This window comes from Leptosomus discolor, chromosome 2 (assembly GCF_034619465.1).
Source record: "Leptosomus discolor isolate bLepDis1 chromosome 2, bLepDis1.hap2, whole genome shotgun sequence".
Taxonomy (NCBI): domain Eukaryota; kingdom Metazoa; phylum Chordata; class Aves; order Leptosomiformes; family Leptosomidae; genus Leptosomus; species Leptosomus discolor.
The window spans coordinates 127952900-127969505 of NC_141392.1; the positions used below are offsets into that span (position 1 = coordinate 127952900).

General features: G+C 66.1%; 1 protein-coding gene across 1 annotated transcript; it reads right to left on the bottom strand.

Moving 5' to 3' along the window:
- Nucleotides 1-1430: 1430 nt before the first annotated feature.
- On the bottom strand, nt 1431-13848 carry TMEM214 (transmembrane protein 214). The gene is made up of 17 exons (XM_086461774.1): nt 13707-13848; nt 13224-13429; nt 10972-11122; nt 9696-9830; nt 8789-8871; nt 8044-8149; nt 7120-7201; nt 6243-6344; nt 6002-6143; nt 5254-5345; nt 5071-5119; nt 4593-4706; nt 4188-4305; nt 3639-3735; nt 3246-3414; nt 2489-2640; nt 1431-1889 (listed from the first exon to the last, which is right to left on the bottom strand). The coding sequence occupies exons 1-17, from the start codon at nt 13846-13848 to the stop codon at nt 1763-1765; spliced, it is 2067 nt and encodes a 688-aa protein (XP_086317900.1). The 3' UTR covers nt 1431-1762.
- Between the last annotated feature and the right edge of the window lie 2758 nt (nt 13849-16606).

Consider the following 16606-nt stretch of genomic DNA (forward strand, 5'->3'; position numbering starts at 1 on the left):
GCCCCCACGGTGCCCACGCCCCCCGTTGGCCACTCCCCCTCACTGGGGACACGCCCCCTTAACCGCGCCCTTCACCGCCCCCGGCCGCGGGCGGGAACACGGCGGCGGGAACGCGCCCAGGTGGGAGCGCGCGCCTGCGTCACAGGACGCGTGCACGCACGTGCGCTTACACCCACCCGTATGTGCGCACACCTGTACGTAGCACACGCGTGTGCACGTGCCTCCCGTAGGAGCCGGCCCGAAAACGGCGCCGCCTCAGCCGCGTCATCGGGGCTACGGGCGGAAGGGACCGCGGCCCGCACCCACGCACACGCGTGTGCACACGCGTCTGTACACACAGGCACATAATGCACATACACACGTGTGTGCACATGCACCCCCACATACACAAGCCCACATGTGTACATGCACACGTGCACAGCCACTTACAGATGGGTGCACACACACCCACGTGTATATGCACACGTGCACACCCACTGACACATGGACAGTCACACCCATCTCTCTGTACACACACACACCCCCTACAGGCAGATGTACATGCACACGTGTGCTATGTGCATTGCTACATACACAGACACCTGCCCACATGCACACATGTACACACATTTACATGCAGATGTGTGCACATGCACCTACACACACTCATGTACATACACCTGTACACAAGAACACATGTGCAAACACACACATACATACACACCTGTACACAAGAACACATGTAGGCACATGCACATTTGCACACGTACATTTGTTGCACATGCGTGTCCACATCTGTATGTGCACACACAGGTGCATAAGCACACATGTATACGTGTGCATAGACCTGCACATGCTGCACATGCAGTTACACCCTGACCTACATGCACCTGCACATAACACACATGCACACGCCTACACACATGTACACAAGCACAAGTGTATATGGACACCTGTACGCGCGCACACACACCCCCCCACGCACACACATGTCCATCGACACACACGTGCACACACACTCTGCCCTGCCTCCCCCCCGGCAGCACAACCGCCGGCCGCGGGTATCGAACTCGCCACCCACCGCACGCCAGGCGAGCGCTCTACCGCCTGAGCCACGCCCCCACGGCAGCTCCGCCCGCCCCCCCCGGGGCCGGAGGTCGCCCACTCGTCCCGGGACGGTGCTTAAGCGGGGGGGGACCCCGGGCCCGTGGAGGGGTGCAGCCCCATTTTGGGACCGCAGGCAAGCGCCTGTGCAGGCAGGGCAGCCCCGAAGGGCTCCCGGGAAATTGGGGCTTCCCCCCACCCCTCTGGACACACACCCCCCCCCCTCCAAAGGTGGGCTGAGAATGGAGGGCAAAGGGGGTTGGACAACCCCCCCACCCCACAGGCATCTTCGATAAGGAAGAAAAAGCACTAATTAAAAGGGAAAAAAAATAAAAAGCAGCAATGAGTCTGGTTCATTCAGCCAGGAGCCCCAGGAACGGGGCGGGGGACCCCAGGGTGCAGGCAGAGCACAAGGGGACAGGGAGCAGTTAAGACCTAGAGAAGGGACAGGGAAAGGCAAAGCTCACTCACAGGGTATGGAAAAATGTGGCTGTGTGTTTCCCAGGAAAAAACAAAAACCAAAACAAAAAAAACCCCACAAACATCCCCCACATGCCCAGATTTCAGCCCAAAGTCCCCGTGCGCGTCTCCTTCCCCCGGCCAGCACTGGAGCCACTCCTCTGTAGCTGGAACGTCAGGAGATGGTGTGACTGTATCCCCTTCTCCCCCAGGACGCAGGTCAGTGTCCAGAAATCATAGCCAGGGCCCAGTTTTTGATGGCTACGGTTGTGTTTTGCAGATAAATCCAAGAATAATAGGTAAAGCCCATCAGGTGCTCTCTCACGCAGGTCCACGATACTTCTCCGCTGGAAAAGCCAGGAGAACAGGTTACAGGCAGGGAACCCACCGGCTGCAGAACCACGGGCAGCAGCAGCAGCCCAGCCCCAGTGTTACAAGCCCAGGAGGGATGCGGGAGCCCCTCAGTGCAGGGAAACACTGCAGAGGCAAATCCCAAATCTCCTCGGCATGGCCCTGCCCAGGAACGCCAGCTCCAGCTCCGTCACCTCCTGCCCCCTCTGCGAGGAGGGAGCACGGAGCCAGTTCTGTACCATACCCACGGAGGCTGCTTCCCTCCTCCCCGCGCTGGCAGGGGGGCAACACTCAGCTTGGACACCCATGGGTGGCCCCGCAGGAGTTGGGGATGGGGGTGAGCACCCCCGGGCTTTAGCAGGTGAGGAGCTCAGGGGGCCTGCAGGTTCTGCGCTGCCCCCAGGGGTATGAGCTCTCTGTGGGACCCCAGGTCAGTCCCAGCAGCCACGGTGCCACGTCCCAGCCCCTCTGCCAGAGCAGGGCCAGGAGCCACCCCCAGCTGGGACAGGGACAGACTCTGCTGCTGCTGCACCGAGGGACACAGAGAGCATCCCGGGGGCGGGGAGCAGAGCCATGGGGGTGCAGGGACACTCACTTGCAGGAGTCCAGGCAGCGCTGCCAGCCCCGCTCCAGCACCGCGGCCCCGCACTCCAGCAGCGGCAGGAGGCAGCTCCGCACCAGGAAGAGCAGCAGCTCTCGGACACCCTCGGCGAAATGCAGCAGCAACTCCGGCACCCGGGACTGGAGCTGCAAAGGGGGCAGAGAGAGAGCTGGTGAGGGGTGTGACACCAAACCTCGGGCACCCCGTGGAGCCCGGCGTCCCGGTTACCCGGGAAGGAGGCTCTGCCGAACCAGGCTGTCCCACACTCAGCCAGGCAGCGTGCCCCCTCGCTCCTCCCCACGCTCTCCCCCCTGCTCCGGCAGCTCCAAGCCCCCCCCACGTTCACCGCTTGGCTCGTGTATGGCACGTCTCCAGCGAACAGCAGGGAGGCGGTACCCACAACTCCCGAGTTCCCTCCCAGACCTGCCCCTTCAGACCTGACACGTCGCCGCCGGGGCGAGCGGCCGCCGGGGCGAGCGGCCGCCGGGGCGAGCAAAGAACAGCATCAAGGACTGGCTGTGGTGCCTCCCTCTGCCCAGACCCACTGGCACCGACGTGCTCGCGGCCCACGGGCGGGGCAGGAGCAGCGACAGTGACGTCACCTTCCTCCTTGGGGCCTCTCCCTGCATCTCCTGTCCCCGGCCTTGCCACCTGGCAGGATCCCCCGACACGGGCTCTGCAGCCTCACAACTCCGGCTGTGGCCATGCCGGCACTGCCCGTCTCTCCTGGCAGCTGGGACACCCCACTCACCCACTCAGGGAACCAGGGCAGGCCGTGGCGGATCCCGGAGAGCAGCGAGGAGCAGCGCTCCCACGCGCCCAGAGCCAGCTCGCCGCTCGTCGCCCAGAGCAGCTCCAGCTGCGGCCGCAGGACGGCCACGGCCTGGGAGCCATAGAGGGGCAGGCTCTGCTCCAGCCACCTGGAAGAGACAAACACCGGCTGAGGGCAGCGCCGGCTGCCCCGGCACCGCCGGCAGAGCCACAGGGGCACCCAGAGCTGCTGCCACGGGAAGAGGAGAAAGCCCTTGCAGGCAGAGCGGGGGAACGCTGGCCCGGCAAAGAGGGTCCCTACGGAGATCACTTGGTGCTGCTGAACAGCTTCACACCCACCCAGACACGCACGCTGCCGCCCGGCGCCGCTGACCTGTACCCTTCGAGGCAGCAGTGGGAGACCTTCTGCCAGGCTTGCTGCGAGGCCGGCAGGACGCCGGAGGAACGAAGCAGGTGAGCAGACGAGGAGGCTGGAAGAGACAAGAGCCGTCCCCTGAGCAACCCTTCGGCTCGGGCTGGAGGAGCTGTGGGCTCCGTCTGTCCCCGAGGCCCCTCTCCGGGGACGCGCAGCTTGAGCTGCTCTGCAAAACACCTCAGAAGATGCTCCGAGATGGGACAGAGAGGAGCAGAAACGCCCGAGCAGAGAGAAAACCGGGGTTTTGGGGCAGCCCCAGGGGAAACCCTCCTGAGAGGGGACGGGCAGGGGGTCTGCCTGCAGCCTGAGCACACCCAGCCCAACACAGCCCACACGCACCCCCAAGACAGCCGGGCCGGGCCACGCTGCTCAAGGGCAGCCGGCGGCACAGGCTCGGGGTGAAGGCAGGGGCACGGGGGGGCTTCGCTCGGGAGAACGGCAAAGCTGCTGCTCCCCAGGGACGTTCCCCCGCGTGCCGCAGAGCCACGAGTGGAGCCGCCGCCTCACCCTGGAAAGAGCCGTGTGTCCGGACGTCGTGCAGGAGGAAGCCGGTGGCGAAGACTAGGAGGACGAGCAGCAGCCGCGCCCAGGGGAAGCCCCGGCCCTTCATCTTGCGCAGCAGCTCCTGGGCAGGCGGGAGGACAAGGCCCCGTCACCGGGGAGGTTCCCGCCCAGCCACACCACCCCCCACCCCCGGCTTCCCAGTGGAAACCAGTGTCATCTGCTGAGCAGCTGGGAGGATGGACGAGGGCCAGCACCATCTGTCCCCAGCGTGTCCTGCAGACACAGCTCTGCAGGGGCCCTGTCCCAGTGCGTGCCGGTGGCAGGGCAGGCTGACCGCAACCCCAGCAGGGAGCCAAAATCCGGCCACCGGGTGACACCGGGCACCGCCCGTCCCATCCCGGTGCTCACCTTGCAGGCAGCGTCGCAGGCGGCCACGTCCCGGTTGCCGTCGGGCCCTGGCGCCGCCAGCTCCTCGTTGGTCACTTGGAAGGAGCGAACCGTGTCCTGCAGCGACTGGTGCACCTTGGGGGGAGCGAGAGCGGGGCTGCCGGAGGGGGGACGCCGTGCTGCACCGCCTCCCTGCGGCCCCACAGGGGCTGAACCCGCAGCAGCCGCATCCCGGGGCTCTCCTCTCCTCGCGAGCCCACGAAGGCCCTGCCCGCAGGCAGCAGGTTGCTCTCCCCGGGACAAAAGGCTGGCTCTCAAGCCTGGCGGGCACAGGCCCGGTGCCAGCGGGCCCGGCTGAGCCACCGGCGTGCTGGGACGGCACCGGGGGGGCACACACAGGTCCCACGGGGACGCTGCTCGTACAGGGACCTCCCGCAGCAGCACAGGTACGTTGTCTCCCCACCCCACATCACTCCTCCCTTCCACAGCTCGCTCCTACCTTCTTGCTGCTGCCGTCCCAGGACTCCAGCAGATGGTTCAGAAGCAAACTATAGGGGAAAAAAAACAAAACAAAAACAAAAAATGGAACACGGGGCTGGGTGAGGAGCTCTGAGAAGCGGTTTAACATGCTCTTAAACGCTGGCGGGCTGGGGCTGGCCTGGAGCAGCAGGCATGAACTGACCTGGACTGAGAGAGGTGCTTGGTGTACAGCTGCCTCCAGACGCTGAAGCTCAGCGGGTCCAGGCTCAGGCACTGGCTCAGGGAGGTCAGGAGCTGGGGAGAGACGCACAGCAGGTCATCCCCACCCGATCGCAGCCCCCAGCGCGACGTGTTTGGCACATCAGACACGCTGTGGCCCGGGCCATATGCCGGCACAGCCAACGTCCCCCAAACCCACCGGCTCGCCGCTCTCCCCCCAGCCAGCTCCTGCGGCACCAAACCACTGCAGATCCGGCATTCCCAGACCCCGGGTGCGGGCGGCAGGAACCCCAGCCGGCAGTCGCTGTCCTCCCCGCCTGATGGCAAGTGTCCCACCTGCCACCGCTCTGGGGGCTCTCCCCACGCCTCCCCCCCGGGCAGCTGTGGGACCACCAAACCCCACCCATCCTCCAGCACCTCACCGGCCAGGCTGGGCGCCAACCTGACGCTCGCTGCTCCCAGGAAGGTCCCGCTCCCTCCTTTACCGGGACATGCTCCCACCGTGACTTGCCTGCCCGCCGAGCCTCTGACACAAGGGGCGGCCAGTGCCTGGCCATGCCAGGGAGCCAGGCCAGTGGACGGCAGAGCCCTGTGCCCGCTGCAGAGGGCAGGGCGGGGAGGACAGGACTCGCTCCGCTGTCCCTCCTCACTGCCCCAAGCCACGCGGTGACACACCAGGACCAGGGCCTTGCGGTGCCAGCAGCACCCTGCACCCCCCGCTCGGGGCTCACCTCCTTTTTCATGCCGGGAGGGCAGCCGGGTGTCGCTCGGGAGAGGAAGGAAGGGAAGTAGGTGTGCAGCACCGCCTCCGGCTTCGCACCGAACGCCAGCACCTTCAGGCGAGGGTAGAGCCGGCGCAGCTGCTCCTGCAGGCTGAGGGGAGACGGCACCGGGGCTGCCGAGAGCGCCAGCGAGACGAGCGGGGGCGTTTGCCCCACGCTGGGGTGTGCTGGGAGGGGGGTGCCGGCATACCTGGGTGGCAGCGAGTTGTTGGGCATGAAAGCGAAGTCCAGGAGGGGGAAGAAATCCTTGGGGCCGATCACACCAAAGCCTTTGGTCAGGTTCGGGTGCATCCTGCGCGGCAGAAACAAACCCCGGGAGCAGTGACAGACGTGCCAGATGCAGCCCCACCTCGGGTAGCTTCCCCTCCAGCAGCCCACACAGCTCAGGCACACATGGGCTGTTTCTGGCCACCATGGTTCTCTGCCTCCGCTGCTATTCAGCAGCTGCCCCTGCACCCTTGGGACAAGGCAGGCGGCCTCAGCCACCCCCTGCCCAGGCCACAGCAGCGAGGCAGGCCCCCCCCGGTGCTCTCAGTGTCCCCACACTCCCGCTGTGGCCCCATTGCCAAAGGGCACAGAGGAAAAAAAGGGGTTTGTGGGAGCTGCTTCCAGCGACCAAAGCGAGGGGGGGCCCAACGCCACCTCCCTTCTTGCGGGGAACAGCTCACCCCCCTGCAGGGGCAGGTGCTGCCGGCACCTCCAGCCCCAGCGTGCCGCAGCAGTCAGTGGCGACTGGGATCCCGCTCCTCCGAGCGCGTCCCTCCGGGCACGGGCACCGCCTGCGCTCAGAGCAAGCCGCTCCCCGAGGCACGCCGGGCCGGCGATGCGGCACGCAGCCACCAGAGACCCGCTCCTGGCACAGGGTCACAGCGCTGCCACGGCCTCGAGCGCAGCACCGGAGCAGCCCGTCCCGCCGCCCCAGCCGGAGCCCAGGGGCAGCTCAGCCGCTCGCCTGCCTCGGGGAGGTGACCGGGACCGGGCTGTGCTCCCCCTCCCCCACCAGCACCTCTCCTCCCCACTTTCGGAAAGGCACCAGCAGGACCCTGATAACACGAGGTGCGACTCACATCAGCAGCCGGTCCAGGTAGGCAACGGCGTACGGGGAGAGAGACTTGATCCCGAGCACCGGCAGCATGACGCCGAGCCACACTGCGGGAGAAGGGCAGCAGTCAGATGGGGGGCAGGAGGGCTCCCCACCGTGCCCCCACAACCCCGGCTGGCACCGAAAGCTCCCCAGCCGTGCCATGTGCTCCTTCCAGCAGCCTGAGCACTCCTCGGGTCTGCGAGCAGCAGCAGCAAAGCAGAGGAACACTCAGGTGCCAGGGCTGCAGCTGTATTTAAGCCCCGGACAAGCCACCACTCCGTGACCAGACAGATCAACCCCTCGGGAAGGGCTCCAGGGTGGCTGCGCTGCTGGCAGAGGAGCGGTGTGCTCCCTGCCCTTCCAGGCAGGACGGCTCCTCCTGGGATCCGGCCATTTCCCAGTCCCAGCCCAGAGAAGATGCTTCCCAGAGACAAGATGCCATAAGGGCAGTTTCTGTCACCGCAAAGGGGCCACTGAGGCCAGGCAGGAGATCTGAATCCCCCTCCTGTAAGCAACGCGCTTCCTGCAACATCCCCAGCTTCCCCCAAAATAATTAACCACTTCACACAGCTCAGCAACGCCACCGCTCTAAACCCCGAGTGTTTGTGCCTCTAAACACGCTGCAGCACAAATCACGCCCCTTCTGCAGTGACAGGCCCGGTGTGCCCTCACCAGGACATACCCATGGGGGCTGCGGACACCCCAGTTTCCAGGCACCCCCCCAGGGCCCCCCCAGGCGCTGCAGCCCCCTCTCGCAGCGGGACGGTGCGCTCTGAAGCGGACCCCACACCCAAGCAGTAACACCAGCAGGAGCGGAGATGTGTGGGCAGCATTGGGGGCACCCCAGCTTTCCTCCCGCTCCCCAGGGGAGGGGACAGGCCCCCAGCCCACCGCTCCCGGCTCCCACCTTTCAGGCCCTCGTGGAGGTCTGTGAATCCGGCCTGTCCCAGCGCCCAGAGGACAGTCAGGCATTTCGCTGGCCGGTTCTGGTGGGACCGCAACACCTCCAGGTACTGGGGAGAAGACAAGACCCGTCAGTGGAGAAGCCCCTCAGCCCCATCCCACCCCAACGTCGTCTCGTGGGGCTGCCCGTGCCGCAGGACCACAGCGGCTCTGCTGGACCCTGGGCTGGCAGGGAGCAGGACAGAGCCCCCAGCCCCCCAGGAGGGACCCCCAGCACCAGGTGAGGCCAGGAGCTGTGCTGGTTGGGTGGGTGGGACCCCAAAGCCCGGCCCTGGGGGAGCACAGCCACTTGCTTCGAAGAAGCGGGACCCCAGAAACCCTCACTGCTGCCCGAGCGCAGCCAAGGGGGGACGTGTCCCGCCGCCCCCAAGAGCGGGGTAGCACGGAGCAGAGAGGGAGCAGAGCCTGGGACAAGACACCGCGGGACACCAGTGCGCACAGCGGCTCCAGACATCTGGGGAGGAGCAGAGGGACTGGAGATACTGGTCCCTCTGCGTGGGCTACGGGCACAAGGAGCACGAGGGCTTCAGGCACGGGACCACCCTGACAGCTCCCAAAGGAATTCCGATCCATGGGAATGGGTGCTCATCCTCCGGCTGCTCAGGGGGACCGTCGGGGCGGGAGGAGGAGGAGCAGCAGCACCGCAGGGGTCACCGCACCCGCCCGGGGGAACCCCGGTGCCCGCTCACCTTGCCCAGGTTCATGGTGGCGATTTTGGGCCTGCCCACAAGCACCGCCTGGATGCAGATCCTGTACCCGTGCAACGACTCCCCTGAAACAGGGCACAGGGGGGGCCTTCTCAGCCTCGGACCGCTTCCAACGCCTCCCTCCCCCGCTGCGACACCCCCAGAAGGTGGGGGGGACACACAGACGACCCCCGTGGCGCAGAGCTGCCCTGCTCACCAGCAAATGAGCTCTGGGCACAAGCCCCACCACAGCCGTGTGGGTCCTGCTCCCCCCTCAGCTGCCTCCCACCCATCCTCTGCCTGGAGCAGGATGGACCCCACAGACCCTCAGAACCCCATCAGCAGCTTCCTAAGCCCCCCCAGCCCAGCCCCCCAAAGCAGCAACAGGCACAGTCACGGCCCCAAGCCCAGGAGCTTCAGAGCGCTCGTGTCCCCCCTGTTCACATTGCAAAGTGAAGGAGGGCTCAGGGGACCCCCGCGGTTCTCACACACTGTCCAGGGACCCCCTGCAGCTCTGCTGCGCCCCGGGATGGGTGGCAGGGCCACGGCAGGGCCTGGCTGCAGCAACACACACCGCCAGCCCTCGGAAAGGCCTCTCCCACCACGGACCCTCCACTCTGCAATCCTCCCCCAGCAGCACCATGCTGAGCCCGTCTCTCGCCCCCCGCTGCGCCCGCTCCAGCCTCTCCAGCCCAAAACCCCACAGCCTCAGCACCCACGAGCCACCCGGGCAGGAACAGCCCCTCAGGAGTTTCCCCCCTCACCTTCTCCGCAAGGGAACTCAGGAGAGCTCCCAAAACAGGCAGCGAGGGGCAGCAGCGTCCCCATGGGCAGAAAACCTCAGCACCAGACCCCCCTGCAGAAGAACCACCGCGTGACGGGTGCCTTGGTGCCCCGGGCCGTGCCTCACCTGGGGTTTTGTCCAGCTCCTGCAGCATGGTATAAACACAGTGGTCGAAGAAGAGCTCCAGCGCGCTGGACGACTTTCCCAGCAGGGATCGGATGATGTTCCTCAGCTCCTTGCTGACGAGGCAGTATGGATAGTCTGGAGCCAACACAGGAGGAGGAAGAGTTCAGCGAGCACCAGTTTGTGAGACTTTTAGCTGCAGCTGCCGGGAGAAGCTGGCCCAGCGCACAGGCAGTGCCAGAGAAGCGTCTTGTCCTCATACACCAGTCAACAAGGGACTTCTCAGCTATCCTACGCTCCTCAGCACGACAGGACCGCTTTCTGCTGGCACTGCAGGGCACACACCGGTTTGGGGGCGACATTCTGCCCTTTTACCCACCGCCACCCCTAGCAATGGGCGCTCAAAGCAAGCATAGACCAACACATCACGAATAAAAGGGAAACCCAGCCAGAATGTCCCTTGGAAAGGCGAGTGCGGACACCCACGAGTGGATTCCCAAGTCCCTCAGAAGCAGTACAGGTCACGGGACCTTATGGAGCAGGTGACGAGGGAAAGTCTCTCATGTGCCAGCTGCGTGGACAACTTCATTGTCTTACGGTCAAGGAAAAGCCAATTGTAGTAACACCCACAATCAAGCAACTGACCCCCATTTTGTTCGCTGAATAAAGAACAGAGCCTTGTGCCTTTCCTATTACCGAGTTTCCCAAGACAGTTTTGGCACAGAAAAAAAAAAAAAAAAGCCTTAGGGGTTGGGGAAAAAGCAAAGAAAAACCCAAATGTCTCAGTTTGCAGAGAACCAGCCCGAACTGCGGGACAGGCTCGACCTGATTTGTCTCGGGTGAAACCAGGAGAATTTTTTCCTTTCACATCTGTGACCATTTTGGTCCTGTCTGCTCTGAAGACTGCCTCTTCAGCGAGCTGTCCTTCAACCTGCGCAGAATAAACCCAGCAAAGGGTACAGCACTGCACTCCTTTGAGCCTTCCTGCCGGGACCAAGACGGTGGGACTTGATCTTAGAGAGCCTAAACGATTCGGTAAGATTGCCTGGGGGGGACAGGAGCCATCAGCTCCCTCCCAGGCACCATCCTGCACTGCTCCCTGTGCCCAGCTGCCCCACCACCCTGCTCCACAGGGTCTGAAGGACCACCCTGAGCTGTCCCAGCGCGGAGAGGGGCCTGCCCCACGGCTCCCCACACCTCTGCGAGGCACAAAGCCACTCCAGGGCTGCAGCCCCCCTCCCAAAAACCCCAGCAGAGGGGCAGGTTCAACCCCACTGACCGTGGGGGTGCTGGCTGAGCGTGGGGTCGCTGCGGGGCGCCTGCAGCTTGTAGTTGAGGTAGCCAGCCAGGTCCTTCACCCAGACCGAGGGGTTCTCGGGGAACAGGCTCTGGCTTTTATCCAGCTCCCTCTGCAGGTCCGCCAAGTCCAGCTGGAAGAGACAGACAGACAAACTCAACCTGGGATGAGCAGAACTGGGCAAAAAAAAGCAGGGAAAGAAGGAATTGAATTGCAGCTCCGAAGGGGCGGGCGGCTGGACATGGAGGGGAACACCCCCAACCTTCATCCCGAGAACACTGCCCTTCCTGCAGGGAAACCCCCCCCCCCATCCACCACCACTAAAACAAACGGGAGCACTGGGCTGGAAACACCATTTCAGTTTTGGGCTGGAAACGAGTTTTCTTCAGATTAGCAAAAGCTGCTACCGGGGATCAACAACACCCCACGGGGAACCGCGGGTGCCGAAGGGGCCGCAGAAAGCCCGAAGCCAACAGGACGGGCTCTTCCCTGGAGCCCCGCTCCACCTTCCCGCCGGCACGGCACGGCACCGGGGGGTCTGCCACTCCGCGTCCCCGCCTGCCCCGCAGCAAGCATCACCCGGGAGCAGCCGGCTCGGTGCAAAGCGCCGAGGAGCACGCTGGCACAGCCACAGGCTCGCTCTGGGCACGCGACAGCTCGAGGCCGCAGCTCGGTGAGGAGCAGCCCAGCGTTACCCCAGTGTTACCGGTTTGTGTCAGCACCGCCGGGCAACCCAGCATCCTCCAAGGGGAAAACAGCCAAGAGCACCAAGACCCCCACAATGAACAACCCACAAGCGACAAACCACGAGGATCGGCAGCAGGTCACGTCCCTCCGCCTTCCTCCTCCTGTGCTATGTGCCACGAAACACACTTATCGCCTGCTTTTAAACTCAGCTTATCTGCAGGCTCGCAGGGAGACACCCCGTGGGCACTTCGGGGGGTTTGGGAGGCGCAGCAAGACCGTAACGGCTGCTCCAGGGCTTGCAGGGTCTCACGTTTCCACACGCAGGGGATTTCAGCCGCAGCACGTTACCAAACCCGAGCTGGGCACCTTTCGCCGCACATTTATTTCAGCAACCACTTTGAAAAGAGGAATGAGACCAAAAATAGCCACTGCTACGCCAAAAAACGGTGATGCTGTCGGCAGAGCCGTCGGAGTGACAGTGGCAGAGCGGCATCTGTGGCTGCCAAGCTGTGCTGAGCACTCAGGGCAGCCACGCTTCAGCCCTCGGCCGCCCTCCGTGAGGGATATCGGCCCTGACACACAGGCAGGACACAACAATCCTGCCCCGAGCTGGCTCTGCCCAGAAGCTGGACATGGAGAACCGCTCGTGCCCACGGAGCGGAGGAAACCCCCAGCCCCACAGCAGGGGAGCCCAGAGGCGCTCAGGGCGATTGCTGTGGGAGAGCCCTGCCCGGCAGCCACTTCCCCAGCGGGCACGTCACCCCAACAGAGTCGCTTTGGGGCTCCTTTCCGAAACCCGTCCGTGCTCAGACACCACGAGAAGGGGCGGGAGGAAAACAAACGAGTTCTGCAGATTCATCCGAGGCACAGGGAACACGAGCTGCAGGAACCTCAGCCGGTAAAACCAGGAGGAGGTTTCATCGGTGACGCTTCCTCAGGATTCCTCCCAGACACCAGACAGGGAGCGGGCAAACAAAGCAGCCAGAAATTCCCTTCCAGCCGCCTCCTGCCTGCAGCAGAAGCACGACTCCAAGCACAAGACAGACCCCAGAGGCCAGCCCGGCGCTCACCAAAGCACTGAGCACCACCTGTTCCACTGCCACAGTGACCACGACCACCCTGGGCCGCAGCCAGCGGCGGGAAGGAGTTCTGGGCCCTGCGTGAAGGCGGGGACGCGTTCAAGAGCCCGGGGGTCTCCGAGCACAGAGGGGCTGGGGCGCGGGAGCCGGCCTCCTCCTCCTCCCCCCGAGGAGCGATGAGCCCGCACAGTAAGGCCGAGCCGAAACGGGGCACCACGTTCTTCGTGCCGCTCCCCCAACCACATTTAACAGCCACGCGCCGAGCGCCCAGGCTCTCGCTCCCGGGGCGGCGGAGAAGGCAGGCTGCCGGAGGGCCGGCGAGGGAGCGCCCAGGGCTTCGGCTCTGCCGCGTTAGCGGGGGTCAGGAGCGACCTGGGCACCCTCAGGCTTGCAGGAACAGGGCGGGCTGGGGACGAGGGGCCCGCAGGGAGGGCACCCACGGGGGCACAGCCCCACCGGCGCACTCACGGCTCTCAGGGCTTCCTCCAGCGAGCGGCATTTGCCGGGCTTGCTGCCGGTGGTGTTCACCGCCGGCTTCTTGGCGCTCCTCCCGGCGTGCGGCTTGCGGGGCGGCTGCTCGGCCGCCGAAGCGGGGGGGACCTGCTCCTTGTTCTGCTTCTTCAGCGCCCGCTCGAAGCCCAGCTCGAAGATGGTGTCGGAGGTAGCGATGGGAGCTGGAACCCGGGGAAAGGGGTGAAGGCGTCCGGGAGCTCCGAGAGCACCGCGACGGTCCCCGGGGCCTGAGGGGCAAACCGGGCCCGGGCACCAGGGAGGCGTGTCCGGCCCGCCCCACGGGGCTCTGCGTGGACACCGGCCCACGGGCTCACCGCACCCACGGGCCGCAGGGGCCCCGCACACCCACCCTCCCCCGCCCCACACGGGGCTGCCGAGCCCACCCGGCCCCCGGGCAGCCCCTCCCCGCGTCCGCCGCTCGGCCCCCGCCGCACTCACCGGCCAAAGGCAGCGCCCGGCCAGCGTTGGCCTCGCCCAGGGCGCGGCGGCTACCGGGGCCGCCCGCAGGCCGCCGGCCCTTCCGCACCACCTCCCAGCGGCCGCCGCCGGCCGAGGCCGGGCCCCGACCCGTCGCCGCCATCGCGCCGTACCCTGGGAGACGCCGGCAGCTTCACAAAGGGCGGAGCGCATGCGCCCGCCGCCCCCACTGATTGGCCGTAGCTATGCATACGTGCCCCGCGGAGCTTAGTGCCACGTCTCCGCCCCGCCCTGCCGCGCCACGTGACCGGGCAGCCGCAGCCCGGCCCCGCCCCGCCTTCCCCGCGCTGCTCGGTAGGGGCGGAGGGGCCACGAGGCGGAGGGAAGGGGCGTGGCCTGCGGAGCGGGGCGGGGCCACGCAGATCGCCCTTCTGCCGACAGAGGTGCGAGGAGGAGGGGCTGCGGGGCGTGGCTATGCAGATCGCACCTATCCAAGACCTGTCGTGTTCCCGCGCGGTCGTTGAGCCGCATGACCACGCCCCCTCCAGCAAGGCCCCGCCCCTGGCGGCGCGGCGCGGCTGTGCCGGTAAAAGGGCGGGGCCGGGCACGCCGGGGCCGATAAAGGGGCGGGGCCGGGCACGGCTCCACCCCCAGCACCGGGGCCGGGAAATAGCGGGCGCTGACCAGCACCCCCTGCCGCCAGCCCGGCGCTCCCGCCCTACCGGTACCGTCCGAGAGCCGCCCCGCTCTGCCGGCATGGGGGGTCAGCGGGCCCCGGGGCTCCGCTCACCGCGGCCGGAGCGGGACCCCCGCAGCAGCACCCGCCCCCCTTCCGCGGCAGCTGGACCGGCGGGTCTGGGAGGTCCCAGCGACGGGTCCGGGACGGTGGGTGCCCCAGGAGTGGCGGGACAATGCCCCCCGGCCCCACCGTGCCCAGAGGAGTACTCGGGGCGGGGGGCGCTGTCCGGGCCTCGGAGACCCCCAGACGCCCGGGTTTTGTGTTTTCAGTGTGACAGGCAGAAAGGGGAACCGAGCGGCTCCCAGGGTCCGGGTGAGCAAACCTCCTGCTGCTTGGGGGGCTGAGCCCCGTCCCTGGGCCTCGGCCAGGTGGGGCTCGGGGGCTGCGGGAATGGGGCAGGGCCCGGAAGGCGCCTTTGGAGCCCCGGAGCTGGCAATGCCAGGGTGTCTCGGGGCAAGCAGGAGCTGCCCGGGGATCTCCTCATGGAGCTCAGGAGGAAGAAGAGGTGGCAGCGTCTCTGGGGCAAGGTCGGCGTTGCAGAGGGGTCACAGAGCCGTGGGTCGCACGGGTGGGGAGAAGAAAGACCTGAACGGCCAAAGCTCATGGAAGGTGACGCTGGCCGGTGCGGTGTGGCACAACGAGGAGGGCGTTTTAAGTACATCGTTAGCAAGAGGAGGTCTAGGTTAAACACTGGGCTGACACTTGGTGGTGGTGGTCACCCCATGAACAGGGGTGAAGAAAATGGGGAGACGTTCAATGCCATTTTTGCGCTGACAGACCTTGGTCCTTCTAGGATGGGGCACCCGGTGTTCAGATGCCTTGACGTGCCTGGAGGGTGACCGAGCCGGTGACAGGGCTGGCAGGCACGTCCTGCGAGGGGCGGCCAGCCGCCCTGCTCTGGGCTGAGGGGCGACCTCACGGCTCACTTTGTTACCGAGAGGGTGGTCAGACCCTGGCAGGGGCTTCCTGGAGAGGTGGCCGACGGCCGAGCCTGTTGGTGCTGAAGAGGCGTTTGGGCAGTGCCCTCAGCACCACGGGTTAACCTGTGGTCGGCCCTGAAGTGGCCGGGCAGTCGGACCACGTGATCCTTGTGGGTCCCCTCCAGCTGAACTACCCCTACCCGTACCCCTACCTGTACTCCTACCCTTTTACCCCTCAGCAAGACAGCACACAGTGTGCAACACCCCTGGGGTCAGCTGGCCCGGCTGGGGCCCCTCTGCCCCCTTGCACCCTCCTGGGGCTGCAGGGGACACCCTGGCAAGTGCAGGGGACGCTTGGCCTGGTGCCGGCACTGCCCAGCAGCCACCAAAGTGCCCGGCGTCACCAGTGCCATGCCAGCCACGTGTGGGGCAGGGCACAGCGCTGGCCGGGCTGCCACGCCAAAAGGCGCCTCCATCCCAGCTGAGGCGGGAGTGTGACCAGCCGGGCCTCGAGGTGCAGCAACGCATTCCTGAGGCGGCCGTTAGCTCGGTGGCTTCACCGAACCCCTCCCTCGCCCTCCCCCACCAGATTGCCATGGGGAACAGGGCAGTAACGGGGTGACAGGCGCAGAAGGGGCGTCTGGAGCAAAGCCATCCCCCAGGGTGGCTGGACCCCCAGCCGGCGGGGCCCTGCGGGGCGTGTGGCAGCTGTGCCAGCGTTAGAGAAGCAATTCAGTCAGCTGCGTCCTTCACTCGGAACGGTCCCGCTCGGCACGAGGAGCTGCCCGAAACCTTGACAAAACCAGCACTGCCAACACGGGGCTCGCGGGGTCCAGTGGGCAGGAGCGGGGCGAAGCAGGTGAGGACCGGGGGGACAAGTGCGGGAGGACATGAGGACTGCGGAAGGCACCAGCACAGCCCCAGCGGAACCAATGAGAGACCCTCGACCAGTAGTAATGGGGTCGGGTGTAAGTGTGGGGCGCGATGCGGATAAGGGTCCCTCTGCGGGGCACCCGGCTGGCACCAGAGAGCTGGGGGCTGCGCCGGGGCTCCTGTTCCCCGGGGGATCCCTGTCTGCAGCGGCCGGCGGTGCCCAGAGCCGTGCGGGGACAGCAGGGGGGGGGCTGAGCGGGGCTGGCCGGTGCCCGGGGGTCTGGGGCCGCCCCGGGAGAGAACCCGAACCCCGAAACCGGCCGGGCCGGGGGCGGAGCAAGGGGCGGGGCCTGGTGGGAGAGGGCGGGACCATGCAGATCAGGCCGCTG

Excerpts from the sequence above, each read along its gene's own strand:
- TMEM214 (XM_086461774.1), bottom strand. The coding sequence starts at position 13,848 with ATGGCGGCGACGGGTCGGGGCCCGGCCTCGGCCGGCGGCGGCCGCTGG. Across the intron at positions 5,346-6,001 it reads CTCCCGGCATGAAAAAGGAG|CTCCTGACCTCCCTGAGCCA; the intron begins GTGAGCCCCGAG and ends GTCTCTCCCCAG. Across the intron at positions 2,641-3,245 it reads TGCCCTGGTTCCCTGAGTGG|CTCCAGTCCCGGGTGCCGGA; the intron begins GTGAGTGGGGTG and ends CCCCCTTTGCAG.